Consider the following 27,679-nt stretch of genomic DNA (forward strand, 5'->3'; position numbering starts at 1 on the left):
TGTCTGTACTTTGCAGATTACTGCTGGCTGTAGGATGGCGTCTGTTGCAAGTGCCTCTCTAACTTATCTCCAGCATGTAGATGCATGTATTTTGAGAGAGGCATCCTACCCTAAGTGTATGTTACTCAAAAAGCAATGTTTTCTTCCAGGAAAACCTACTGAGGTTTCAAAACAGCTGGAGGATAAGACAGCAGCAGCAGGGCAGGACATCAGCCTGAGCTGTGAGCTGTCAAAACCGGATTTGAACATCAGGTGGTACAAGGATGGCAAAGCAATCAGAAAAAGCCATAAGTACGACTTGCAGCAGGAGGGAAGTGGGGCCATTCTGATCATCCATGACTCTACTGCCAAGGACAGTGGGGAGTACCCCTGTGAGACAGAGGACTCCATAACAAAAGCCAGGGTCACTGTGCAAGGTGAGTTGAAAAGCACACTGGGGATGGCATGTAGAGAAGTCGAGGTAAATATCTGCAGCCTGTGGGTGATGTTTTTCTCTTCTGTTTCCTTGAGCAGGATCAATTCTTAGTTTTCAGAAAATATGATGGATTAAAATCTTTTCCTTAAAATAATCTGGAAACTGAATGATTCTCCAGTGTGATGTGGATCTGGGCAGCCTGGTCTGGTGGTTGCTGACCCCTTGGAGGGGGTTTGAAACTAGATGATCTTTGAGGTCCTTTTCTACTCAGGCCACTCTATGATTCTGTGATCATTCTATGATTCTATGATCTTGGGTGTTAGTGAGCCAAGAAAAGATGGCAATCTGAATTAGTCTATATTGAATATGTGTAATCAAAACTATATGCAGTTGATCAGATGAGATCCTACCAGCGCATGTATAATGGTATTGAACTTTCCAGATATCTACTGGAATTATCAAACCTATGTAAATGGGTGGACTCTGTGGTCTTCTTAGACTCTTTGCATCTCTATGTGATATTCTGAAATGAGGGCAAAGGAGATTCAGGACACCTCTGTCTGCTTGGGACTTGTTGGGGTAACAAATCCCTTTGTCCTACACCCTCATCCTTTTTTTTTTTTCCTTCCAGAAAAACCTAATTACTTTATCAAGGAACTTTCAGATGTGAAAACTGAAGAAAGTGGAAGTGCACTTTTTACATGTCAGAGCGAGAAAGCCGCATCCTTCGTCATATGGAGGAAAGGCATTGCTGTGCTCAGGCCTGGCAGGAAATACAAGAGGGCACAGAAAGGACGAGACCTGCAGCTGAGCATAAAAAATCTGGAGAAAAGTGACAGTGACGTGTACACCTGTGACACTGGTGATGCCCAGTCCAGAGCCAAGCTGGTTGTACAAGGTATGTGTGAGAGCCATATGACTGCGCATCCTGTTTCTCCACTACCAAGACATTATCCTGGTAGAATTTGTACATTTATGGCAGGTCTTTGGGGCTGCAGCTGTCTGGCCTGAATAGCGGTTCACAAGCCATGCACAGAGCAAGCTGCACGGAAAGGGAAAGAACTACCGACCAGAGCAGTGCCATTGAGAACTTTATGTATCATTTAAAAACCAAAAATGCTGATGTACGGTGAGGCTGGTGACCCAGAAATCAGTGTGAACTTTCTATCTCTGACCTTTCTGAGTTAAAAATAGTCCTTAAAAATTCCCTTATGCTGCATTCTGGTTAGTTGTCACGGTTTAAACAAAAATCTACCTGTGTCCGTGACAGGGGGGCCACAGGCAAGCGAGGTGCTAGAAGGAGCTGAACCTCTGTCCCAACTACTTCAGAAGCAGCCCAAACCCCCTCGTACATGGCTAAGATCTCCTTCTCAGTTGGAGTGTAGCAGTCCTCAGACCCTTTATATGCTCGACTCCAAAGTCCCGGGGGTTGGCCTTGGGTTTCTCCTAAAGCTCTTTGCCACAAACTCCAAGTGGGACCTTTCTCTCCAGCAGCAGTGTAGAGGATGTTCTTTACATCCTGTCCTGTCCGTACTGGCCCCAAGGCCACGGAATGGGCTATCTCTTGTTTTCTCTGCTCAAAAGCCTGCTGCTGCTCAGGACCCCATGAGAAATTATTCTTCTTCCGTGTTACCTGATAGAGGGGGCTCACTATGTGGCTGTAGTTTGGGACATGCATTCTCCAAAAGCCCACTACTCCCAGAAAAGATTGGGTCTCTGTCTTGTTGGTGGGAGGAGACATAGCAGTGATTTTTTCAATCACATCTGCTGGGATGTGTCGATGCCCATCTTGCCATTTTACACCTAAGAACTGGATTTCCTGGGCAGGCCTCTTCACCTTGATGCGCTTAATGGCAAAACCAGCTTGCAAAAGAATTAGGATTATCTGTTTTCTTTTCTTGAAAATCTCTGCTGCTGTATGGCCCCACACGACAATATCATCAATATACTGCAAGTGTTCGGGAGCATTACCCTGTTCCAAGACAGCTTGGATCAACCCATGGCAAATTGTTGGGCTGTGCTTCTACCCTTGAGTTAAACGGTTCCAGGTATACTGAACAGCTCTACAGGAAAAAGCAAACTGTGGCCTTCATTTTGCAGCCAATGGGATGGAAAAGAAGGCATTAGCAATGTCAATGGTGGCATACCACCTAGCTTCTTTTGACTCCAGTTCATACTGGAGTTCTGTCATGTCTGGTACAGCAGCACTCAATGGAGGTGCTGCTCCTCCTGGCAGCACAAGAGGTCTCCATTCCCCTGATTAAGAAAGTGGGCAGGAGAGGTAGAAAACCGGCATGGCTCAGCAAGGACCTGCTAAGAGAACTGAGGGTGAAGAAAGGGGTGTACAAGCTCTGGAAACAAGGCTGTGTCACCTGGGAAGAATACAGGGATGCCGTCCGAACTTGCAGATGTGGGATCAGGAAAGCCAAGGCTCAGGCAGAACTGAACTTGGCGAGGGATGTGAAAAACAACAAGAAAACCTTCTACAGGTACATTGGCCAGAAGAGACAGGCCAAAATGGACGTGCCTACTCTGGTAAATTTAAAAGGAGAAATGGCTTCAACAGATGAAGAGAAAGCTGAGGTGCTGAATGAGTTCTTCACCTCGGTCTTCACTGGTGGCCAGGATTCTAGTCTTTTTCACGTCCCTAAGTCTTGCACCCCCATACCTCCATGTGGGGACCAAGGAGGTAAATCCCTCCCCACTGTAAGGGTAGAGCAAGTCCGAGAGTGCCTCCTTAGACTGAATGAGTATAAGTCTATGGGGCCAGATGGCGTGCATCCCAGGGTCCTGAAGGAGCTGGCTGAGGTGGTTGCTGAGCCGCTCTCCATCATATTTGAGAAGTTGTGGCTGTCAGGTGAGGTCCCGGATGATTGGAGGAAGGGTCACGTCACTCCCATTTACAAGAAGGGGAGCAGGGACGACCCGGGTAACTACAGGCCGGTGAGTCTCACCTCTGTGCCTGGGAAGATTATGGAACAGATCCTCCTGGACAACATGCTTGATCACATAAAGAACAAGCATGTGATCCGAGACAGCCAGCACGGCTTCACCAGGGGAAGGTCATGCTTAACTAATCTTGTGGCCTTCTATGATGGAGTGACGGCGTTGGTGGATGAAGGGAAGGCGACCGATGTCATTTACCTGGACCTGAGCAAGGCCTTTGACATGGTCCCCCATCACATCCTCATCTCCAAATTGGAGGGAGGTGGATTTGATGGGTGGACAACTAGATGGATAAGCAATTGGTTGAAAGGCCGCAGACAGAGGGTGGTGGTCAATGGCTCTATGTCCAGGTGGAGGCCGGTAACGAGCGGCGTCCCTCAAGGGTCTGTCTTGGGACCGGTGCTCTTTAACATCTTTATTAATGACATCGATGAGGGAATGGAGTGCACCCTCAGCAAGTTTGCTGATGACACCAAGCTGAGTGGTGCAGTTGATACGGTGGAGGGAACGGATGCCATTCAGAGTGACCTTGACAGGCTGGAAAGCTGGGCTCGGGTGAACCTAATGAGGTTCAACACGGCGAAGTGCAGGCTTTTGCACTTGGGCCGGAAGAACCCCAGGCACCTGTACAGGCTGGGAGGAGTTGTCCTTGAGAGCAGCTCGGCTGAAAAAGACCTAGGGGTCCTGATAGATGAGAAACTTAACATGAGCCAGCAGTGCGCTCTGGCAGCCCGGAAAGCAAATGGGATCCTGGGCTCCATCAGGAGAGGGGTGGTCAGCAGGGATAGGGAGGTGATCGTCCCTCTCTACTCTGCTCTTGTGAGGCCCCATCTGGAGTACTGTGTCCAGGTGTGGAGCCCTCAGTACAAAAAAGATATGGAGATTTTGGAAAGGGTCCAGAGGAGGGCCACAAAGATGATCAGGGGGCTGGAGCACCTCCCCTATAAGGACAGGCTGAGGGAGTTGGGTTTGTTCAGCCTGGAGAAGAGAAGGTTGCGGGGTGACCTCATTGCAGCCTTTCAGTACCTGAAGGGAACTTACTCCCAGGAGGGGAGTAAACTCTTCGAAAGGGCTGATAATAGCAGGACTAGGGGAAATGGTTTTAAGTTGAAGGAGGGAAGATTTAGGTTGGATGTTAGGGGAAAGTTCTTTACTAGAAGGGTGGTTAGGTCCTGGAACAGGCTGCCCAGTGAGGTTGTGGATGCCCCGTCCTTGGAGGTGTTCAAGACCAGGTTGGACGGGGCCCTGGGCAACCTGATCTAGTAAATGTGTATGTTTGGTGGCCCTGCTAGGCAGGGGGGTTGGAACTACATGATCCTTGAGGTCCCTTCCAACCCGGGTAATTCTGTGATTCTGTGATTCTGTGAGGTGTGATTTCATTTAGGCCACGGTAATCCACCGTCAACCTCCATTCTTCACTGACTTTATGCACTGGCCATATGGGGCTGTTAAAAGGCAAGTGAGTTTTGCTAATCGCTCCCTGATTCTCTAATTGGTGAATTAGCTTGTGAATGGGGAGCAATGAATCCCTATTGGTGCGGTACTGCCGTCTGTGAACCACTCTGGTAGCAATTGGTACCTCTTGGTCTTTTACCTGGAGCAACCTCACAGCAGAAGGATCATCTGACAGACCAGGTAAAGCTAACAGCAGATAAACACCATTTGTGTTAACAGCAGCTATCCCAAAGGCCCATCGATACCCCTTGGGATCCTTAAAATATCCCATCCTAGGGTAATCGATTCCCAGTATACATGGAGCCTCTGGACCAGTCACAATAGGGTGCCTTTGCCAGTTTTTACCAGTGAGGCTTATTTCGGCCTCCAACATAGTCAATTCTTGTGAACCCCCAGTCACTCCATGGATATATATTGGTTGTGTACCTTGGTGACTTGAGGGCATTAGGGTGCATTGTGCACCAGTGTCCACCAAGGCTTTATATTTCTGTGGTTGAGATGTGCCAGGCCACTTAATCCACACAGTCCAGTATACTCTATTGTCCCTTTCCCCCCCCTGTCTGGGGGCAGGGCCCCTCTATTGTTTACCTTGGTGGCTTGCAGCAACTGGAACTCTCCCCTTCTTGGAAGAGTTCACCTTGGTAGTTGTTTCACCTTGTAATTCTTTCACTCGTGCCTGAAGTGCAGAAGTGGATGAATTACACCACTTCTTCATGTCCTCCCCATGACTACAGAGGAAAAGCAACAAGGCAAGACGTGTAGTCTCATCGTTGATTCGAGGTGACTTATCATTGTCATTTGCTTGAATACGAGGACGTCTCTTTTTAATGGTTGAGATTTTCGATGATACAGGTCGAGAGGAACTCATGTTGTTCAGCTTCCTCAATAGGCGATTGTGGAAATCCTGGTTTCCATCATCTTGTACCACCGTGGATTCATCTACATCAGGCACATTAGCCAATTTGTCAATAATATCATTTTGTGTTCCCTCGATTTTGTTTAATCTTTCCACAATTTTGACAATGGCTGAAGTATACAGATTAACTTCTGTAGCGCTTATAAATAATTCAGGTTCCTGAAGTCTGCCAATTAGTTCATTCACAAAGGGTTTCCTTTCCCCTTTGCCATATACTAATGCAAGTGCACTGGCATGCTTTTCTGGAGCTGCTTTTGTAAAGTCACGCCACATTTGTCGTGGAACGCGGACTGCTTCAGGATCATGTAATTGGTTCTTCTGTAAGTTGCAGATTCAGTAAAATTATTCATGCTTTATATGATGTTATGATGTGGAATACTGATAGCAAAATTACAAAATTATTAAACCATGACACCCTGGTATTTTTCTTTTTTTTTTTCTTAAATATTTTCCTTTTTTTTTTCTTAAATATTTTCCTTTTTACTATTTAAATGTTATGGGCACATCTTATAGAAACACAAGGCTGTTTACAAAGAAGTGCATGCTGTGTTGCTGTATGATGAGCAAGATACATCTATTCTTCATCTAGCAGGAATAGTTGCTGAGCCTTAAGAACAGTTTCAGAAAGCTTAGGGAATTTGGGCATTTTCCTTGTTTCTGCAACACAAAATGAAAATTTACGCTGTATACAAAGAAAAGGGGAGTCCGAACTTGTACGTTAAATTTGAAGGAGATCAATCTGGGGTAATATTTAAAAAAAAAAAAAAAAAAAAAAAAGGGAGCGTGGTCATCAAATACTATAAAATATATTAGCTGTTACTAGAATGCCACTTATCTTCCCCCCATACGAATCACTGTCATGTTGTATGTGAATTTGTGAGGTGAGTTTTGAAGCTGAAATTAAAAACTTCTTGTATGGCTGTCTTCATAGTGGCTATCCAGACTATCTGTAGAAATAACAGCTACTATGTAGTCAGCTATTCACCAGTTTTAACTGATTATAAATTACGTTTCAGGGTGGAGAACATAGCATAGTGCCTGACACCTGTGTTGATCCTGAGGGCATTCTTGATTCTGTGCATTATGATGTCATGGATATTAAAGAGCAAACTGAGGCAGCACATAGTTCCATTGTATCCCTGGGGGACCTGAAGGAAGATACTGGCTGGTTTGAAAAGCAGCTGGAGAAAACTAACTTTGAACTGATGGAGACCAAAGAAGAGCTAACAGAGAAAAACACCAAACTACTTAAAACTGAAGAAGAGCTGATGCAGAAGAGCAAAGGTGAGTTATGCAATGTGAAAGGTAGAAGACAGAAATAGTTCATTAATCTAAAAGAGAAATAACCAGTTTGAGTAGGAATTAGAGGAGATGTTCTACCTTTCGAACATAGTGATAGTTTGTTCCTTGTGTATATTCAGGTTCAGCAATTCCACGGTTTTTGGTTATTTCTTTTCTTTTTTTCCCCCTCTCCTTTAAACTGCAACTAGCAGCTTTACGCTTTCGTAAGTATGGGGTTAAATGTCTATATCTTGATTTTTACTTTTATATTGTAATCTCTACTCTTCTTTATGTCTTGTTGATGCAATGTTTTCGTTCCAAGAAATATAGAAAACTTTTGAATCACTCCCAATAAGTGAAGACCACATGCAAATTAATTAATCTGTTCAAAAGCTACCTAAACATTAGAATATCTGGAAAAATTGATTACTTAATAAACTATCTATTGGCTACTTATGTAATACAACCTTTTCTGTGTGTTACAGACTTTGAAATGCAGATGATTAAATTGGATGAGTCTGTTGAGCAACTTAAAGAAGCAACTGAGGTAACTTTATCAAGAAGATGTTGTGTAAAATTGTTTTAATACCAACTTGTGGTAGCTTAAAATACTATTCCAGTAGGCTCCATTAATAGATTTCTTACCGAGCTTAGCTTAACTGAATTTGCCTTTAATGCATTGTGTAATTCAGCTACTCAACACTCCATTAGAAACTGATGACTGAATTTTTTTTATTTTTTATTTCCAAGAAAATGAATGCACAAAATGAAAGGATTCGAGAGCTAATGGACATCGTGGTGCAGAAAGATGACATTATTACAGAGCTACAAGACTTAAAATCTCATTTAGAAGAAAAAGGAAAAGATTATGTGAGTTTTACACATCTCCGTATCCTTATACAAAAAAAGAAAAACACTAATTCTATGCTTGTAATCAACACATTTTTGGAAAACTGATTTTCTGTATGTAGCTGGTACTCGCTTGAAATTGTAAACAATTCAAATTTATCTGAAGGTAGTTGTTGTTAACACAAACAACAAAAATATCAGTGTGTTCCACTAACTCCTGCCTCACACTCTTACATCAGAGGAAGAGCAACAGTAAAAGTATGTTGAGTAGAGTTGGAAGTATGAGTATGAATGGTCAGGATATCTCCACGTTCTATGCAGTCCATAAAACTTTATCCTGACTAACGTACCGCGAGCTACTGAATATGTGAAGACTAGCTTGATTAAGTATGTGTGCGTACCACTTCTGGTGGCTTTTGTTCATTTTTTGATGTTTGGTAGCCTGAAGTAGCTCTGAAAACATTTATAGTTAATTCTGTCACTCAGATCTCTAACCTTGTAAGCTTAGCAACTTGACCCTTCTTAGTCTTTGACTGTCTGCATCACTGCAACTTAGTATTTCCATGGTATTAAAGCTGACTGTGATGACTAGTCATGTCCTCACCTATTACTTCTTCCAAGAACAAGGCTCCAACTCTATCTGTGAGATTGTGTGGCCTGAACACTTCTGAGGCTTTTCTTTTCATAAGTTACTAAAGATGAATAATCAGTCCTTGGCAGTGCCAGCATGGCTTAACAATCCTCATCTTGTAAGTAAGGAAGCTTCGCTTGTGGTCAAGGACACAATCTAAAATATGCGTGACAGAGCTGACTAAGCTTTAAGGTTGGATTATATCTGTCACGATGAAAGTGATTTTAGCAGCTTAGCAGAAGTGTGATGTGATGAACTTGTATGAGAGCTGACCATTTGCTCTTTGACCATGTTTGTAATTTTGTTGACTTCTTGGAAACAGGAAATTCTTTGATAAACTGGTAAACTCTTGATTGTGTGCAAGTCTTTTACTTTGTAACCTGCTAGGCTCTTGCTTTCCCTTGTATACTCTACCAAGTATTGCACTTGTCATTATCTGAAGGTGTACTTGTTCTGTCTGCTATTGAAATTTGTAACTGATGTCTATAGAGTCACTGGGTAAATATTTTAGCTGTATGGTTTTGTGTAAATATTTGCCTACAGAAGATTACTGAGACTTAAGTGCTCCTTTTGTTAAGCTTCAATGTAACTGATCTTATATCAATACAGGAAAAGACTACCTACCATTTAACTACCATTAAAGCAGAACCGGCAGAAGAGAACACTAATAAAGGAACTGAAAGCAGCCAATTTTCAGTGCTTTCAGTTAAAGCACTGAAACAAGAGAAAACTGAGTTGGAAGTGGGAAGAAAGCGCAGTACTGACGAGGATAAGCCTACTGTGGAAGAGCCACCTCCAAAGAAAGGTACAGTTTCTTCCATCGTTGAACAGGGTGTCTTCCAAAACAATAAATTGCTTCCTATTCCGGATAGGAAGCAAAAGGCTGTGAAGCACGTACCTTATGGTATAAGGAGAAAAGCCACTGTGTTAAACTGTAAATAGAAGTAACTGTTATGTAAATATCCCTTTTTCAGAAGGTCCTATGCTGTTCATTTTTGAATGTTATTCAATTAAAAGTTTTTTGCACTATTTTTTTCCTTTTTGCTGCTTTTTCCTCATCTGTTGATGCACTTGCAGATTTGGTAATAGTTTTAAAGCAGTTTCTTTAGGATTGTTTCAACTGCTGTTGCTGATCTTCTGAGTAGCATCAGCTGCTCAAGTGCTTTTTTTTGTTTGTTTGTTTTGTTTTTCCTGAAGCAACTATCAAAATTGTTGACGACCTGCTAATTGCTCGCTCATGGGCAATATTTGAGCAAAATGGTTTGGATAAGCTCTAATGCATTTAACTTCACTTCTGGGCACAGCTGAGCATCAGTGTTCCTAGAATTACGGAAGGCATATACAATGTAGAAGGGAAAATCTAAAACTTAGCTGTAGTCCCTTCCTTTCTTGTATTCCTCTTGCAAAATATGTGCAAGGGAGAAAGTCAAGGCCTTCTTTGGATGAGATACTGTTCTTGGATGATTTGTCCCTGCTGCCTTTATTTGGCATAAATATTGAATCCTAATGTGACCACTGAATGGCATCACATATAAGCATCTTACCAGAGACTGAGGGAGGGATGTGGACTCCTCCATACTCCAAATAGTAGTGGGTTTGTTCTAATCATATGACCAAAGCTCTCATTTAAAAATTAATGACAGCAATGCTCCACATAGGAATTAAAATGGGTAGCTGATAGTCACAATGTCAGCACGAAGTTTTCTGTTAAGAAGTACTGAGTATTCAATCATGTTAAAATTTTCTTCTATTTGTGAGTATTAATAGCGTCCAATTTCAAAAACCGCTTAATATATATTCTTTAGCTATGTTAAATATACACAGTAGAACAATGAGCACAGGTATGTTGTGCTGGTTCTTTTGTAGAATTAGTTATATAAGTAGCACGAGCAAAAGTGTTTTAGGAGATGCTAGGTTATCTCAGCTTCAAGTTCAGGGTATTTACACCATTCTCTGAGCTTTTAGGTCTTGTTTCCTATGCTCTGTAATAATGCTTTTTCCCTACTTCCTCTGTAAGGAGCTTCTAGACTGAACATTACACATCTTCTCCCTAGTCTTATTTATCTTGCTTTAGTGCTTGCTTGTTGTTTTCAGCATAAAGTGTTTAGATTACTTATAAATCATATTCCCCTCACTAGTGTTGCTGGGAGCAGCAGTCAAAACCCAAAACCTGGTTTGGGGTGGAATATGCCACTGCTGTTTCTTCAGTATGACTTTTAAATCAGTTGAGGGCTGTATATAAAACTCCTTAGATGAGTTAAGAGGCTGTTTCCATGCAGTACATGTGAATCTGTATGTAATGCAGGCTGCACGTGGGTGCTATAAAATTCTGCATTTCTGTAGTTGTAGTAATAAAAGGACTGTACAAGAATCACCATGGAATATATTGTTGTGGTGACCCAATCCCTAGTAAGTCTTGACTTATATTTATTTTTTTAATACTTAAAGTATGCATATTATGAATGGACATAACTGGATTCTAAAGCAATGATGAAATACAGCAGAAGTTGCTTTTGATAGAAAGAAAATGCATGTGATTTTAGCTAATTGCTCACCAGTTAAAGAAAAAACAGCCCCAAGCTAATGGAATATTTATGGAAACTTGAATCTGCAAATTTGTACAACTTTATGAGTGAACTTTATATGCAAAAGAGTAAGTGTGGACAGAAGTAGGAATCCTCATATTTTGTTTAGAGATGAACTGAATAAGAGAGACAGATATCAACACTTAAGTGATCAACTTGTCCAGGGTTTTATCTTTCTTTTGAAAATAAGAGGACTGTGAGTTGGAATGAAATTTCTTAGAGAACTGTTTATCTACCATTTAGATGTAGATGGAGTGATTCCTGGCTGCCTTATAGGGATTGCTGAAGCACGGAAGATAGAAAGAATATAGCTGTGAATTATCTATCTCATTCCCATGTTCCTTAAATCTAATTAGATTTTCTACTGGTGTGGAGTGGAAGGTTTGAGTAGTGCCATGGTAAAAGTGTTCTTCCAGACTGAAAACCTTTTGCTGTTAATTCTGTATAGAAATCTGAGGCACCTGATTACGTGTTCAGAGGACTTTAATTCCTTCACTAGTATCAAATACTATGTGATGTGAGGGTATGGCTTGCATATTACGACAGTGTTTCACTTAGAAGTTGCTACTTGGTGTTGTGAACTGCTATGTAATAATTATTTTAATCAATCTGAGCTACATTCCTTTTCCCTTTTTTTTTTGGTTTGTTTGTTTGTTTGTTTTACAGTAGTTGTAAATGAGAGAAAGAAAAAGAACACTGTAGAGCAAAGGACAATTGAACACATGAAACAAAAGTGCTCCACGTACTGAAAGGAAGTACTTGCACTGAGGGAAAGAACTGAAATTTTGGAACATCATTTAACTGTGCTTGAAGAACAATGCAGAAGAGAAAAAAATAAAAAAGAAGATTTCAGTAAGCAGGTAACAAGCCTGCGTATTCAGCTTTCTTTTTCTGAAGAAACAGCTGATGCCCTCCGTGAACAAATTCTGCAGGGTCAAGCTGACTATCGGGAAATTGCTTCTGAACTGGATGAACAGAAATCTATAAATATGTCACTAGAAGACAAAAATGCCCAACTAACTAACAACATAGAAGTTGCCAAAGAATATATAATTGATAAAGTGTCACAAGTAAAAGAAATGCGGACCAAATTAGATGAATTATACAAATGTCACTTAGAGTTTCACGCCATCGGTACTGACTTTGTCAGTGTAAAGGATTCCTCAGACTCTGAAAAAGATGAGCCAGGGACATCTCAAATTAGTTCTGCATGCATTCAGTCACAGACTTCTTCCATCTCAGATCTTGTGCAGGACCTCTCCTTTAACTATAGTCTTGAAAGGATTTGGGAAGTATGCAGAAGTATTGTTGATGTTTCCTCACAAAAAAGTCAGCACATCAAAGCACTGCTTCAAGACAATGAAAACCTAAAGGCGGGACTGAATACTGCTGAAAATCATAATCGTCAACTTGTAACGAAGCTATGTGAGATTACAACTCACACTAGTCAGGAAGATGATCTTGTGAATCAGTTACATGAGCAAATAGAAAAGAAAACTCAGGACTTTGAAGAAAGGACTGCAGAAGATCAGAGAGTGATTGCACAATTTCAGGAGGAAGTTGCCAACTGTGAGGTAAAAATAAGAGAGCTTGAATATCTCCTGGAGGTTTCCAAGACAATGGAAGACAATGTGTCAAAACTCAATGAATTACTTAAAGAAAAAGAATCTATTATTGTTAATCTGGAGACAGTTACAGCAACTCTGCAGGAGAAGTCTGCAAATGCAGACAAAAAGGTTGAAGAGTTAAGTAGCAAAAAAGCAAATCTGATTCAAGAAGTTCTACAGCTGAAAAACAGCTTGGAGCAGATGAAACATTCTCTTTGGGAAAAGGAAAAGAGTGAAATGGAGAAAGTGCAACGTATAGAATTGTAAGTAACCACTGAGTTAACTTAGAGCCCTTTGAGAATGAACTAGAGTTAAAAATAGTTAATGGGAACATCCCTTTGACTTAATGCATCTGCATGCTTATCAATGGCCAAACTACTACTTTAGGATGCTTTGGTATGCTACTTGAGTTCCAAGGGAAAACAGGAGTGTGCAAGGAAATAAAGAATAATATGGGGATTTCTGGTGGTTTTGTTGTCCATCCCTCAGAATAGCATCTGAATAATTTATTGCTTCAGAATCTGATTATGAGAAGCAAGCTGAAATTCAAAAGTAATTGTTTAAATCTTGTCACTGGTCTAGATAGATTTAAGAGTCTATTTACAAATAGAAACCAACAGGCAGGGCATGGATTAAGCTGTAATTGCTGTTTCCATGAGATGTGTAACAGTAATGTTCTTTGTCTCTTTATTTTTAACATAAGGCTAGAAAATATTCTTTCTGAGAGTTCTGCCCTTGTACTGAATTTGAAAAAAGATTTGCAGAGGAAAGAAGAAGAGTATGCAGATCTAAAAGACAAACATTCTGATGCCGAGAAACAAATTCAGCAAGTACAAAGCGAGGTTTGTAGTCAACTGAGCTATTTTTTTCTGTAAGATTATGCTTGGTTTTCTGCTGTTAAAACTTCTCAAACTTTAACTATGAAGCTGGAAATTTCACACTAGTGTGGCTAGCAGCAAATCTTAGGTAAAGTTGCCATTGAAGCTCTAGAGGGGACCAGAAGTTAAAACATGGTTTCGCATAGATAATGAACAGAGGAAAGTAAAGTTGGTTAGTAGTCTGGAATAAGGTTTGTGAAGAGAATAGCTAATCTGCCTCTGGAGGGGACTTGTTATTATCTCTAAGTTACTGGTGACTTGCCATTGGTATCCGTGGTAACTCCAAAGCCTAAAACCTAAGTCTTGTGAAAAAACGCTGATAACTGGGAAGAAGAATGCTATTTACTTGAAGAGAAATAGACTAATTTCCAGAGGCTCTTTAATATAAGCATGTATATTTTTTTTCTTCAATTTCAGCTTCAGTGATGTTAATAGTTAAAATTTAATTATTAAACAAGTAGATATTTTAAAACCCATTTTGCAGGATCTTAGTCTGAAAGTTTATTGGGTGTGCTTGGGGTGGAAAATTGAAGCTTAAAAATGAATTCATGTCTTCCTTGGTAACCTTGCACTTGCTGTCGTTTTCCTACTCAGCACTTGTTTGTGAATTCCTCTTTATTTAACAAAGAAGTATTTGGCCAGGTTGGATTACAGAAGTCTTTTAATGAACCGTGAGCTGTGCTTACATTACAGGTGTCCACGATGCGTTCTGTGGAGGAATACCTCAGGAACAGGATGGATGAACTTGAAAGGATTAATAACCAGTTTAAGGATGAGCTGGATTATAAAGACTATACTATCCAACAACTTAACCAGGTATTTTTCTTGCATCATTCATTTAATAAAAATTAAGAGCACCTTTTCCAAGCAACAGGAAGAAGGTCAAAAAAAAAAAAAATTGGAGCAAAATGAAAGTGGCCAACTGAAATTAGTGGTAGACCATGAAAGATATTCAAATAATTAGTCACTACAGAGCACTGGCAGATTGCTTTAAATACAATAATCTGCATAGTAAATACATATATAATACATGCATATAACCTGATCTTGTTGAGTGACATCACGATATGTTAATTGAAATGTCTTACCATAAACTCTTTTTATCAGCTTGAATCCTTATTTACGCTATATGAAAAACTTATTAATTCTAGTCTGTCTTAAAGATTCTGCTTGTTTCTACTGTGTATGCTTTTCTTTCAACATGAAATATAGGAGCTGGAGGAAAAGGACCATAATCTTCAAAAGTGGCGTGAGGAGAGAGATCAGTTAGTAGAAGATTTGGAAGAACAGCTCAAAACTTTGGCTTCTAATGCCATACAAAAAGAGACAGAAATAGCAGAACTGAGACAATCTGCCTTAAAGGATTCAAGCAAGGTCAGCTCTCCTTTCCTCCTACCTGATTAGCTACCCATAAATTCTGTAAGACTCCTGTACCTGCTCTTTGTATTCTGGGTGTGCTTCTGTTCTTGAACACTGTCGTATTGACATCATGTGCAACTAACCAAAAAAAGCACCAGCTTTTATTTTTGTTCTTCAGAAACAGAATTTCTGTTAATTACTAAAATTTCAATTTTTTCAGTAGTTCAGATAAGCAGATGTCAGTTTGATGCTTATGATCCTACAATCATACTGGACATCTGTAGCTTTTTCTGATAATTCACAGCATTTCCGGATCCCAAGCTAGGCTCAATACTCAGACAGTAGTTCTGTTTCAGGTTTCTTACTTTCTTTGCTTTCTCTGAGGTAGTATCTACAATGGCATGAAAAGACAGAAGGGGACGTGGAGAGAGATTAAGGGAAGCATCAAAAAGCAGAGGGGGGATGATCTCTGGAAGTTGCATTTCTTATTTCAACATCCAGCTTTTAATCAGGATAGCCAATCTAAGCCGTAGCATAGAATTTCAGAAGCTAAACAGAAGACTAAATGAGTTGTGCTCTTTTGAGAATGTTTGGATTCACTTTCTCTGAGAAGAAAGATGTTCTCATAGCAAAACTTCCCCTACAACTGCCGACTTTCTCACAGTACCGAAGATTTGGGAACAAATAAAAGCTCGGGTTATTATATCTTAAGAGAGATGAAGGCTGAAGCACATAAGTAAAATAGAAGAATCAAAATATATTGTATTACAACTTCCCAGGCAATTCTGTGACTACTGCACTTGTAACAGTGACCGTACAAATCCGTGAAATGTTACTGTTCTTGAGTAGTTAAGTGTTCTAGCCTGCAATTCTAAAACTGATGCTACTAAGTAATTGCAATACTGCTTGTGTGTGTTAATTCCTTTTGCCAATCCCACAACTCAGCAGTTTTTACTGTTTATTAGGATAATGCAACTGTGATAGAAGAGTTAAGAAAAGAACTGGCTGACAAAGATGACTTTATAAAGGAATTAAAACAACGCATTGACCACAGTAGCCCTCAGTGTTTGCCAGAAATACCTTTACTTGAAGAAAGACAAAGTAGAAGGAATGACTCTGTAAATGAAAAGGTATGATTATATTTAGAGAAAGTCAGTACTTAACATCTTGTTAACCCCTTTTTGTTCTTCTGTTTTCCTAGGAGATACTGGAGCTGGAATCATTTTTCTTAGCATATAGTCCTTTAACTACATATTCAGTGATGAGTACTTGTTGGTTCTTTTTGTCTTCCACTCAAACATGAGCTCTCATCTTCTCAAAAATATTTTATTTACTAGAACACCATCTCTCTGTGTACATTATGGAACTTTTCCATGCAGTTTTCCATGTATTCATATGTGGATGCTGAAGATTAGGCAGAGGTTTAGCCTTTGGTGTTCTAACATAGCAGCTGTGAGCGTGCAGAGTATGGGGGGAATGGATGACAAAACGACCAGCGTTACAGATTTTGTCCCTAAATAATGTCTCGCTTTCTCTCTTTTGGAGGCAGAATACTGCCTGAGACTGTTAGTGAGACCCAGTAGGGTGTATCTGAAGATCACACAATGAATAGATGTTACTACCTTCCCACACTTGTGCTGTGTTTCAGCTTACGTGTTCATGTGGCGTCTGAGCTTGAGGTTTTACACTGTAACTTCAGAAAACTCGAGATATTTTGGAGGTCTAATGCATAGCCTAATCTTTACTCCTTTTAAATATTTACAGCCTAGGAAACAACAAAGCAAAACTAAAACTGGAGAAAGTATTCCATTAAGATGCAAAGCTGAAGACAATTATTTGTCACGTCGATGTACTAGGAGCCTCACTTCATTAAATGAATCTGAGGTTAGTATGAAACTTCAGATCTGAAAATGTTGTGATTGTATTGCTTTTGATAAGGAATGAGTAGGAAAAGATCTCATGTTCTCTAAACAATTCCCAAGTTTTAATTTATTTATCCCTTTCAAGGTGATCAGATCACCTGTTTTTATAGCCTTTGATAGGAATAAAAGCTGTTGAAACAATTGTGTGATGAATTTTTGTCAGGTGCTGTTGAAAACTCTCCTCATGTTAATGCTTATGAAGTGGCTCATGATTAGATAAGTTACTTGGAAAAAATTCATGGAGCCACTGAAACGGGCACAGCAAATTGAACTTATTTTCTTCCTCTGCAGGATTTCTGGATATTGTTTTGTTAGCAGATGATGTTAATCATTCCTATATAAGTTTTTAATTGCTAACTTTCATAAAATAGCAGTTACATATATTTTAAAAACAAAGTATTTATTAACCAACTTAATTCTTGGAAATACAGTGGGTGGTGATACTCCATTCAGATTCTTAGCAGAGCCTGATAAAGTGGCTCTGACTACTTTTTGTCTTTCTACAATCTTTGGTAACTTTTTGAGAGGAAGAAGACTCCCCTCAGGGGGTCGGAACAGTGTAAGTAGTAAAAGCTGCTAGTCTGTGTTTGGGACACTGGAGTTTGCTAGTTACTAGCAGCAGTAGAAGCAGCCATCTACCATTTTCTGATGCCCCCAGCAGCCTGTCTTCCATGTGTTCAACCAGCATCTGAACTCATTTTTGATATGCTAGCTGAATTCCTGCCATAGAGAAGGAGGAGTCCAGGTGATCTCAGTTCTGACTTTGTTGTTCCTGTTGAGAAAAACAGGATTGGGTGGATTGTGGACAGTAAGTGCTGCTGGGGAAATGCATACTGACATTTCCCTGTCACTTAGCTGTGCATTTGCTGCCATTTGACCATGAGCAGGTACATGATAGCCTTCAGCTTAAGTACGGTGTCATTGCTTGAATGCCTGTATTCTCTCCAGGGAAAAGATAGCAATGGAGTTCTTTAATGACTTGTACTGGGCTTGCACCTTGCCAGCTGGACCTTACTTATGTAAATAACATCTCTAGTGTAGAAGAGGAAGGGCAAATTCCCTAAGATTAAGCTGGAAGTTAATTGAACACTTGAATCAAATGCTCCTGTTCCTGCCCAGTTCTGACACAGCAGAGTTGAGATGAAGAAAATCGTGTCAGTTCTACCACCATTCTCTATTAAAAAAAAAGTGTAGTTGTCTGTGCCCTTGAGAAAAAATGACTTGTAAAGTATCAGGCTCAGTTTAACATGGAGAACTTTTTTTGTGATCATAGATTGGAAATAATTTTAAATGTAACAAGTTCTAGGAAAGAGGGGTAAAACTCTGCTGTAACTGAAATAGACTCCTTCTGTGTCTTCCTACAAGTGTTCTTACAGCAGGAAAATCGAATGCTTACATATCCTTTTCCAGATGCTTTATAACTTTTTAATCTCATGGCTACCTTAACACTTGCACTTAAAATTCTTCTGTGCTATCAGGAGCATTTGGAAACTGTCCTCGACTCTTCTGGAGTGTCCGCAGAAAATGGCAAAACTAGTCGGTTCCCAAAACCGGAGCTGGAAATCCCACTGACACCTCTGCAACCTGATAAGATGGAGATAAAGCAGCACGGCAGCATGATACCTTTAGGAGTGAAAATGCCTAAGGCAAAAAAGAAAAGAAGTGATGACATGGATGAGGTATGACCTAGACCCAACAGAAAACAAAATATCTGATGCCTTTTTACCATTCTCATTTAAGCATTAAAAAAATGCTATTTCTACCTCAGTAAAGTAGTTGAAGAATTTAATCAATGAACTGCTTTAATGAACAAAACTAATAGCCAAGCTCAGTGATAATGGTTTAAGAGAAGGGAATTTCTCTTAACTCCATTGTGTATTTTCTTTGAAACCTGTAGACATAAATCAGCTTTTTAGACATTGTGAGATGTCTAATACTGATATCTTAATGTCCTGTTTTTATAATTGAATGCTTATTTATTATTTGATTTACAGTGGAATAGTTACCACTAGCAGATACTTCCCTACTATTAGCAAAAGTTTTTAAAGTGTTCACTTTTGTGACATCAATTGTTCTTTCCAAAAGAATCATGGCTGAAACTTGTCTTATTTTCCCAGGATTTTGTGAAAAATGAGAACATGAAAAATACAAAATCTGTCATGGCTTTTAATTCACCCTCTGCAAGTGACGAGAAAATGGTTGTTTTTTGTTCTAGTTTTGAAGCTAGCTTGGGACTTCCTGTAATTGTGTGGTCACACGAAAGAAGCAGTGTCTTATCCTTATGTGTATACCTGAATGGGAATCTTACATGCTTATGAGCTCTTCCTATTAAATTCCATAAGCTAACCAAAGGGCAAGTCAGTCTGTCCCCAAAGCGTGTAATGGCTGTACTGTGTAATGATTTGGAGGGAAGGATATTGCACACTGAATAGTTGGGAAGAGAAGCTTTAGTGTATTATCGTGTGCTTTTGTAAGTGAAGCCCTTGTATTAAACTAAGGTTCATATCATTAATATGCATGGCAGTTATTAAAAACAGATGTTCACATGTGATAGCAGTATCCTTGGCATGGTCAGAGTATGAGTAGTAGATTTTTCCCATCTGTTGTCTTCTGTTTTGTATGTTTGTTTATTTTATGTAATTAGAACAGCTTATGTAAGAAACAACTCCACAGCTTGGGAGCTACTTTTAAAGAAACTACTGCCTTATTAAGAAACTGTAAGAAACGTATGCCTTGAAATAGCTGAGATTTTGACAACTCCCTAAAGGGTATAAAATTGTCTGCATTACTTGCCGTTGTGGTATCATCAGCATAATGAACAGAGGTGTCAGTAGTAAAGCTCAAAATGTCAACTTAAAATAACGTTGAACTAAAATGAAGTTTAAACAATGCTCTTGTTTCACATGTTCACATCTCTGTTGAACAGAAATCCGGAAAAGACTACTTCCTGAGAAAGCGAGTACATGCTTCAAGACTGACTAAAAAGAAGGATGAAACACTGCAAAAAGTTGGAGATTTTATTCAAAGCTCTCCTTCTATTATACACTCTAAAGGTTGGTGTAGAATAAGTTTTATTCCATGTTTTCTAGACATTGTAGAATGGCTTGTTTCTGCTGTAGGCTATTAATGTATGTGTTCTTAGACTTGTCTGCCATGTTAAGTTGTCCTTTGATTTATGAAGTAAATGCATTTATTCGTCTCTTCAGAGATTCATTATTACATTTGTGAAAACCTACAAGTATACAGAGAAAGTTGGTTCTGTCTTGTGCTTCTGTCAGCACGAAAGTTAGGCCTGTTGTTTAACTCCTGCTGAAGTTTCTGACTTCCAGCGACTTCTGAGCCATGATTGTCTTTCATACTCCATTTTAATGCGTGCTTTAATCTGCCGTACCTGAACCTATAAACAGTTTCAGCTATAGAAGCAATAAAGAACCTCGATGAACAAATACAATTTCTGAGTATTTTCACTTAAATTTTACGTGTCATTTATAAACCAAGTTTGTTACGAAGCTTTTTTTGCATTCAGCGATTTAAAGACTCACAAAACCAGTAAGTTGATTGGTTTATGTATCAAAACAAATTTCTTCTAGCCAAGAAGCTGATGTCAGCAGTAAGTTCTCCTAAATCAAATGAACCTGAAAGTCTCGAAGAAGGAGAGACCAAGCCAAAACGATCCAAAAGGAAGCTGTATTCCACTGTCGTTTCTGGCCCTCTAGATATACCTGCTTCTTCGGTAAGCGATTATACTGTAGTCTTGGCTTAAAATAAACTACTAAGGAGTCCAAACAGACTGGAGGTTTCATCTATTTGCAGGGGGAGGTTGAAAGTACTGAGGTATTTCTTTATTCTACCAAGTCATTCTTGTTGGTCTTCCTGCTGTTCTGTTTTATTTTGTCCTCAAAGATCTCTGTGTTTGGCTGGCTTACAGTTTACTAAGTAGGTGATGTAGCAATCATGGATATGTCTTCTAATTTGGAATCATAGATAATTTCAGTGTGTCGGAGTGGGATTATTCTACTACACGCTTTTCTAGAGCACAACTTAGACAGCTTTTTAGGTATGCTTAAACTATGATCTCCTGTCTAAGCCAACTTGCAAAGGATCTGATGTGCCAGTTTCATGACTCTGTCGGCAGCTATTGTGCTAAGAACATTCTTGCTCTGTTGGAACTGCATCTTTTAATTATATTAGAGTCCTTTTTCTGTTCAGCAAAGTGATCATTTGCCCATACTGTAATATCCTTCTGAATTCTTTGATGATTTGACGAATGATAGGGGCAGAAACCAAAATGTTATATTTTTTTTGTTAGAGGATGAAGAAGATGAGACAATTTCTTTTCTCACTGTAGTTCTGAGAACATGGAACTGAACCGAGAACTGAAATTCTGGGCAAGTCATAGCTACAGGGATTGAGGCTAAAAATGTTTTCTGAACGCTTCATGTTTCACAAAACAAGTATTATAATACTCTTTTGAAAACAAGTATTTCAAAATGAAAGCTGCCTTCAGGCTTTCCTCAGATGTGTGTGCTTTTTTAAGATAAACAGGATTTTGTACATTCTCCATATTTGTTCCTTGTGATTAAGCTGCATTAAAATGATCTCGGTATCCCATAGTTTTCTGAATAAAATATAATAAGCAAATTCCATTCTGAAATCCATTTAGGGGAAGAAATATGTTTGCGTGGGTCAAGAAGAGCTTGTCAGTCTTGTGTGAAAAGATGAGTAACTTTTGAAATGTTTTCTTCAGGAATCTGAGGAACAAAAGAAGGAAAGTGATCATCTGATCATCAAGCGACGGCTGAGATCCAGAACAGCTAAAAAACCTTGAAGAAGCATGTTTGTTCCCCTTTCTCAGGACATACTTTTATCGTATTATTAAAACTGGTTGTTAATAAACAGTAACAGTTACTCCGTTGTGTTCTTAAATTTGTATATAGGTGTACAGTGTCTCTCTGACAGTTTCAAACTGACTCCATTGAGGCTGAAATAAATACAAGCTTTCTTAAACTGGGTTTGGATTTTATTGTGGTTGAGGGTTTATTTATTTTTGTCTTGCCTCCCCTGTATAGGAACAGTATCTCTAGGACTGATTGCTATTTACCCATTGTGCAGTAATAACTGTACTTGTTCAGGATGGCCTGGCTTGCTTTTTTCACGTGACTGGTGTACTTAGCAGAACTCTGGCAGAGAGAAGAGCATGAATACACATTAATATTTATGTATACTTAATTTTTGGGCCTTTTTAAAGAATTTTCTTTGGAGAGAAGATGGTGCCAATTCCTCAGTGTGGAAGAAAGGTGCTTTCCCTCACTTGTGCAAATTCAGCTTTAAATGAATAAACTTAGAAAAATAAACCCAATACATTTGGGGGGAATTCTATTATCCCAAATACTGTTCTCCCCCTCAGTGAGCTTCGAACCTTTAGATGCTGTTGGATGAATTAGCTGAAAGGTTCTCAGCTGGCAGTATGTCCTTGTGTTGACTCCAAGTCCAATAGTTCCTATAGATTCAATTGCTCAGGAGGTAAAAACATGGATGAAAGCCGACTTGGGTGAATATTTGAGAGTTTGATGGGAGTGAATTGCCTTAAAAGCAGCTGGTGATAGAACAATATACTGATTGTATTTAAAAAACCCACAATCGTACTATTTGTTGCTGTGCCGATAAGCTTTCTCCTTGCTTGTAGGCTTGTGAGATCCAGGTTTGCAGAAAACAATCTGTGAAAAATCATGGGAATCATGTGGTTTTATGCTCAGCAATCTCATTAAAAACTTGAACTGACTTTTAGAAGCTTTTCTCCATGGTGTTAGCTGGACAAATCTGCATGTGGATGTCAACATGGAGGCTTTTATTGACCTGGAGTAGAAAACAGCATTCATACCTACCAGGTGAGATGGGCAGCTACTGCACAGGTACACAGAAGAAACTGATGGAAGCATAAGTACTTGAAATCACCCTCCCTCCTATTTATTGACCTATGTATGTGAATGCCGTGCATGAATGCCTCATAGCCAGATGTCAAAATGGAACAATGCTGCCTGAAGTGGTTGGTGACAATATGGAAGACGGTTCTGATTAGCTGCAGTTTGCAAATTACTTGCAAATATTTCATATCCAGAAGACTGCAATTTATCAGCCATGCGATATTGGAGGCAAAGTCATTGCAGGGGATGGGAGTGATCTACTTGTTCCAGAAGCTGTTAATAGAGCTCTCGTTGCTACTGGGTACATCATGATATACACTTAATTACACTACTTTTCAAATGGTATTTTTATTATGAGAACAGCCTCATTGCTGCCTGCTGCTGCATGGGAAAAGTAGTTGCACACTTGGTATAATTATATGTGGTTCTCTGCTGCAAAACTGACCTTTTACAAAATGTCACATGTGGTGTTTGGTGAGTCTCAGGCTTGCCTAATTTCTGTGCATTTTCGTAAGGCACAGCAAGTGCAGAAAACAGGTTGCTTTGTTTAGGGAAAAGAAAAACCAACCACAAATGTTTAGCTGACTTGCGGAATCAAACTCTATAATCCAGAGATGGGTTGTAAAGCAGGTATGTTTATTCCAGCATTGCGCAGCGCCGGGTGCAAGGGGGATAGCTCCTCCAAACCTGCACACCGACTTGTAAAGCCGTGATACAGAAAGCAGGCAGAAGAAACATCCTTCAAATCCAGAAGGTAAACTCCACCTATTCATTCCTTAACTGGGTTAATAAAGTGCATGGATTTGCCACCACTGAGTGTATGCATTCAACAATTCTATTACTTGCCTTCAAGTGTTGTACCAAACTACAGCACTTGCTATCAAAAATTTTTGCAAAATTGGAGTCCAAACTCCAGAAAGTCTTCTATCCTTCTACAGTTATGTATCCTTATAGGGTACCACTTTACCCTGACTGGGCAATCTCTTGCTTTTAACTTCTATTCAGGGCTTCATGTTTGGCCCTGATGCCCACACCCCTAAGTGCATCATGTTTGATATTGCTGTGACTCCTGGGGTACAACATTGTTTTTCCCCATTTGTGCTAATGCCAGACTTACAGTTTTTAAACAGTCAATATTGTTGGACCCTTAGCTCCAGTTTTATTAAATTTCTTGCCAGAGCAACCTGGCAGGTACAAGAATTTCTGTATTCCTACTTAGTTTATATTTAATTAATCCAAAAAAAACCGTAAACCTTTTCTTGTTGGGCAGTAGCTTCTATTACTGTTACAAAGCCATCTATGAGTAGTAAGAAGCACCCATATCCACCAGAAAATAAATCTCTTTATCCTGCTTCCCTAGATGCAATTTCCCGTTGCAGTTTGCACACTGCTTTCCTTTCAGTGGGGCGGAGCCCTCCCTGGGCACTTCAAGCCCCCACTCCCCCCACCTCTCCCTGAGGGGATCTCTGGGTCCTACGGCCCTATTCTGGCACCACAACAGTAACAGCTGTTATTATCACCAATTCCCTTACTATCTGTTTGTCAATCAGTTTTGTTTTGTTTTCATATCGTTCACCTCTTTTCAGTCCTGACATCCCTGTTATACCTTGCCAGTCCTTCCTCCTCCAGCCTGTGTCTGTCCCAAACTTTCTCACTTTCCAAACTCTCATCATTACATAAACTACTAACATCCTATTTCAGTTTCACCTCCTTCTCTCCAGGTGTCCAGTGCTAACACTGGGATTTCAGGTTTCCTACATCTCTGCACATGAAGGCTATTCTCACTTCCATTGCCCCCTCCTCCCCACCTCCCCCCTTTGCTGCTTACAGCAACAGTCTCCGTACCCGGCTCTCTCTCACTCCAAGAGTTCTTGCAAGGGGGGGGAAACAATACAGGGGGTTGCTCTCATACCAGCACACATAAACTCACTTTCTCTTTAACCCTTTTTCCTTTGTACACGATTTCACTATTTGTACCGTCAGTTACACTTCCACACACCCTCAATTATACTTCTGTATACCAATAGCAATTACACTTTCTTATACCATCAAAGCAGTTTGTCCCATTCCCTTCAAAACCCACAGATCAAACAGTACAATTTTTCAGTTTCCACAAACACCCTTAATACCATATAACTTTCCCTTAGCAATCCATATCATTCAGTTCCTTGGGCTGTTCCACCCTTATCTTTATGGCCTTATTTCATGTTTTTCTTGATTCCCAATTTCATCTTTATCCCCTAGTTTTAATACAGTATTCTCAAAAAGTGGTACTGTCATCCCGGTTCTCTCTACCCCTGTTATCTTTAAGGCCTCATTTGTTAATTTGAGTCCTGACACCTTACGGGCCAGTGATGAACGAGCTGTCCCAGTATCAACTAAATCCACAACTTCTTCCCCCTCAGGTCCCACTTTTATATTTACCAGGGGGTCCTGATGGGACCAAAGTTTTGAAAGCCCCAGAAATTGATCTAATTGTTCTGCTACTCTTATAGAATCTTCAATTAAAGGTTTCATTTCCTTCTTAAAATTTCTAATTTCTCCACTAGTGAGTGGGGAGTTTACATAGCATATTTGTCCTTGTCCCAATGGGACCTCCCATAAGGGGTACACTGAGGTGCTGGTACAGCTAGTGTCTGGGAAAGGAGAAATTTTTATGTCCCTTTTACATTGTTTTAATTCTCTCCTGAGCCCAGCATGCCCCTCTTTTCTGTGAAATGTCCCTGTGTGCTTTACCATTTCCTCTTACTGGGGCAGTGCCTGTCTCCCTTTGTGCTACATTGGGGTTATATGGGGGGGAGATTCTCAGGAGGGTCCCATTGATTAGTTCCTTTTTCTAATTCCTCTCCTTCCTGGTCCGGGCCTTTTTCTTTTTACTAATAACAGGCTGATTTCTTGTATCCAACAGGCAGCATATTCTGATTCCTCCTTTGAAAAGGGGTTTTGTTCTTTACATGTAAATTCGAGATCTGACAAACCCAACCTTCACCAGATCTGTATTTTGGCCAAATACTGATTTTCCCTGTAGTGGATCTCTAGGCCATATCTAACACAATATTTAAACATCTTTTCCCAATCCTTTTTCCTGGTTTTGGGATCACTTTAACCCGTCCTCCAACTTATATACTAACCACCAATGATTACATTAATTGATGAGGGTGTTCTTGCTTAGAGTCCCTCCCGGTTCCCCAGCAATATCCCTCTGATATGCCAATATACATCCTAAGAGATTTTCTTAGGTATCTCTTTCCCTTATGTTCCTAAACACACGAGGAGGGGGAGCAATGGTTCAAAAACAAATTTCGTAAAGTTAACATGTTAAAGCGGAGGCAACACAACCCTATTGTTTCTCTAATCTGGATCATTATCACATTTAAACTGCGGTATTTTCTACAACAAAAGCAACAGGGTCTCGATACTAATTGTGGTTTGCCTTTTGTGGGCTTTTACCCCGCAGGATCATCTGCTTCTGTCTTTAGTGAAAGGACTCTCCCTCAGCAATCCCAGACCCTGGAGGTTGATGAGAGAGTCCGGGGAATGGGAGATTTCCCTTTAGTCGGGGAAGAGGAGGTCTGTGAGTGCCTAGGAAACATTAAGGTCCATAAATCCATGGGACCTGATGGGGTGCATCCGCGGGTGCTGAGAGAGCTGGCGGAGGTCGTTGCTGAGCCACTCTCTGTAATCTATCAGAGGTCTTGGAGAACTGGGGAGGTGCCTGAAGACTGGAGGATGGCCAGTGTCAGTCCAGTCTTCAAAAAGGGCAAGAAGGAAGACCCGGGTAATTATAGGCCGGTCAGCCTCACCTCTGTCCCAGGGAAGGTGATGGAACAGCTTGTTCTGGATGCCATCTCCAGACAACTGGGTGATAAGGAGGTTATCATAAGTACTCAGCATGGGTTCACCAAGGGGAGGTCATGCTCGACCAACCTGGTGGCCTTTTATGAAGATGTCACTAGCTGGGTGGACGGGGGGGGGGGGGAGGCGGTAGATGTAGTCTACCTTGATTTCAGTAAGGCTTTTGATACTGTCCCCCATGACATCCTTATAACAAAGCTGAGGAAATATGGGATAGATGAGTGGACAGTGAAGTGGGTCGAGAATTGGCTGACTGGCAGAGTGCAGAGGGTTGTCGTTGGCGGTGCGGTGTCTGGCTGAAGGCCTGTAACTAGCGGCGTCCCCCAGGGGTCTGTACTGGGTCCGGTCTTGTTCAACATCTTCATCAACGACCTTGATGAGGGGATAGTGACCACCCTCAGCAAGTTTGCTGATGACACGAAGTTGGGAGGATTGGCTGACATGCCTGAAGGCTGTGCTGCCATTCAGCGAGACCTGGACAGGCTGGAGAGCTGGGCAGTAAGAAACTGAATGAGGTTTAACAAAAGCAAGTGTAGAGTCTTGCACCTAGGGAGAAATAATTGCATGCACCAGTACAGGCTGGGGGAAGAGCTGCTGGAGAGGAGCTCTGCTGAGAGGGACCTGGGCGTCCTGGTGGATGACAGATTGGCCATGAGGCAGCAGTGTGCCCTTGTAGCCAAAAAGGCCAATGGCATCCTGGGGTGTATTAAAAAGAGCATGTCCAGCAGGTCAAAGGAGGTGATCCTCCCCCTCTACTCTGCCCTGGTGAGGCCTCATCTGGAATACTGTGTCCAGTTCTGGGCTCCCCAGTACAAAAAAGACAGGGATCTCTTGGACAGAGTCCAGCAGAGGGCCACAAAGATGGTGAAGGGCCTGGAGCATCTCCCCTGTGAGGAGAGACTGAGGGAACCGGGTCTGTTTAGCCTTGAGAAAAGAAGGCTGAGAGGGGACTGGATCCAGGTTTATAAATACCTGAGGTGTGGGGGCCATAGTGGTGAGGCTGGTCTCTTTTCAGTAGTGCGTGGGGATAGGACTAGGGGTAATGTGATGAAAGTA

At 40.6% G+C, this 27,679-nt stretch overlaps 2 protein-coding genes across 3 annotated transcripts; both read left to right on the forward strand.

Moving 5' to 3' along the window:
- The first annotated feature begins 155 nt into the window (after positions 1–155).
- On the forward strand, positions 156–12,079 carry LOC146752489 (uncharacterized). 2 transcript variants are annotated; one of them, XM_085531846.1, is made up of 7 exons: positions 156–416; positions 1,047–1,313; positions 6,749–7,016; positions 7,499–7,560; positions 7,764–7,883; positions 9,103–9,298; positions 11,745–12,079. In XM_085531846.1, exons 2-7 carry the CDS (start codon positions 1,281–1,283, stop codon positions 11,825–11,827), a joined length of 762 nt encoding a protein of 253 aa, XP_085387972.1. In that variant the 5' UTR covers positions 156–416; positions 1,047–1,280; the 3' UTR covers positions 11,828–12,079. The 2 variants fall into 2 exon arrangements, with proteins under 2 accessions (XP_085387972.1, XP_085387973.1); XM_085531847.1 differs by having other exon boundaries at positions 11,748–12,079.
- On the forward strand, positions 11,828–21,821 carry LOC146752490 (kinesin-like protein KIF20B). The gene is made up of 11 exons (XM_085531845.1): positions 11,828–12,948; positions 13,389–13,527; positions 14,257–14,379; positions 14,776–14,937; positions 15,888–16,052; positions 16,687–16,806; positions 18,323–18,523; positions 18,962–19,042; positions 19,771–19,897; positions 20,435–20,577; positions 21,592–21,821. The coding sequence occupies exons 1-11, from the start codon at positions 12,068–12,070 to the stop codon at positions 21,670–21,672; spliced, it is 2,223 nt and encodes a 740-aa protein (XP_085387971.1). The 5' UTR covers positions 11,828–12,067; the 3' UTR covers positions 21,673–21,821.
- Positions 21,822–27,679: the final 5,858 nt, after the last annotated feature.

The sequence above is a fragment of the Coturnix japonica genome, unplaced genomic scaffold (assembly GCF_054131305.1).
Source record: "Coturnix japonica strain WE unplaced genomic scaffold, WE-NBRP24 Scf045, whole genome shotgun sequence".
NCBI lineage: Eukaryota > Metazoa > Chordata > Aves > Galliformes > Phasianidae > Coturnix > Coturnix japonica.

Coding starts and splice junctions, on each gene's coding strand:
- LOC146752489 (XM_085531846.1), top strand. CDS start 1,281: ATGCCCAGTCCAGAGCCAAGCTGGTTGTACAAG. Junction 1,314..6,748: donor AGCCAAGCTGGTTGTACAAG/GTATGTGTGAGA, acceptor ATTACGTTTCAG/GGTGGAGAACATAGCATAGT. Junction 7,884..9,102: donor AAGAAAAAGGAAAAGATTAT/GTGAGTTTTACA, acceptor ATATCAATACAG/GAAAAGACTACCTACCATTT.
- LOC146752490 (XM_085531845.1), top strand. CDS start 12,068: ATGTCACTAGAAGACAAAAATGCCCAACTAACTAACAACATAGAAGTT. Junction 14,380..14,775: donor CTATCCAACAACTTAACCAG/GTATTTTTCTTG, acceptor CATGAAATATAG/GAGCTGGAGGAAAAGGACCA. Junction 19,043..19,770: donor CTGCAAGTGACGAGAAAATG/GTTGTTTTTTGT, acceptor TCTGTTGAACAG/AAATCCGGAAAAGACTACTT.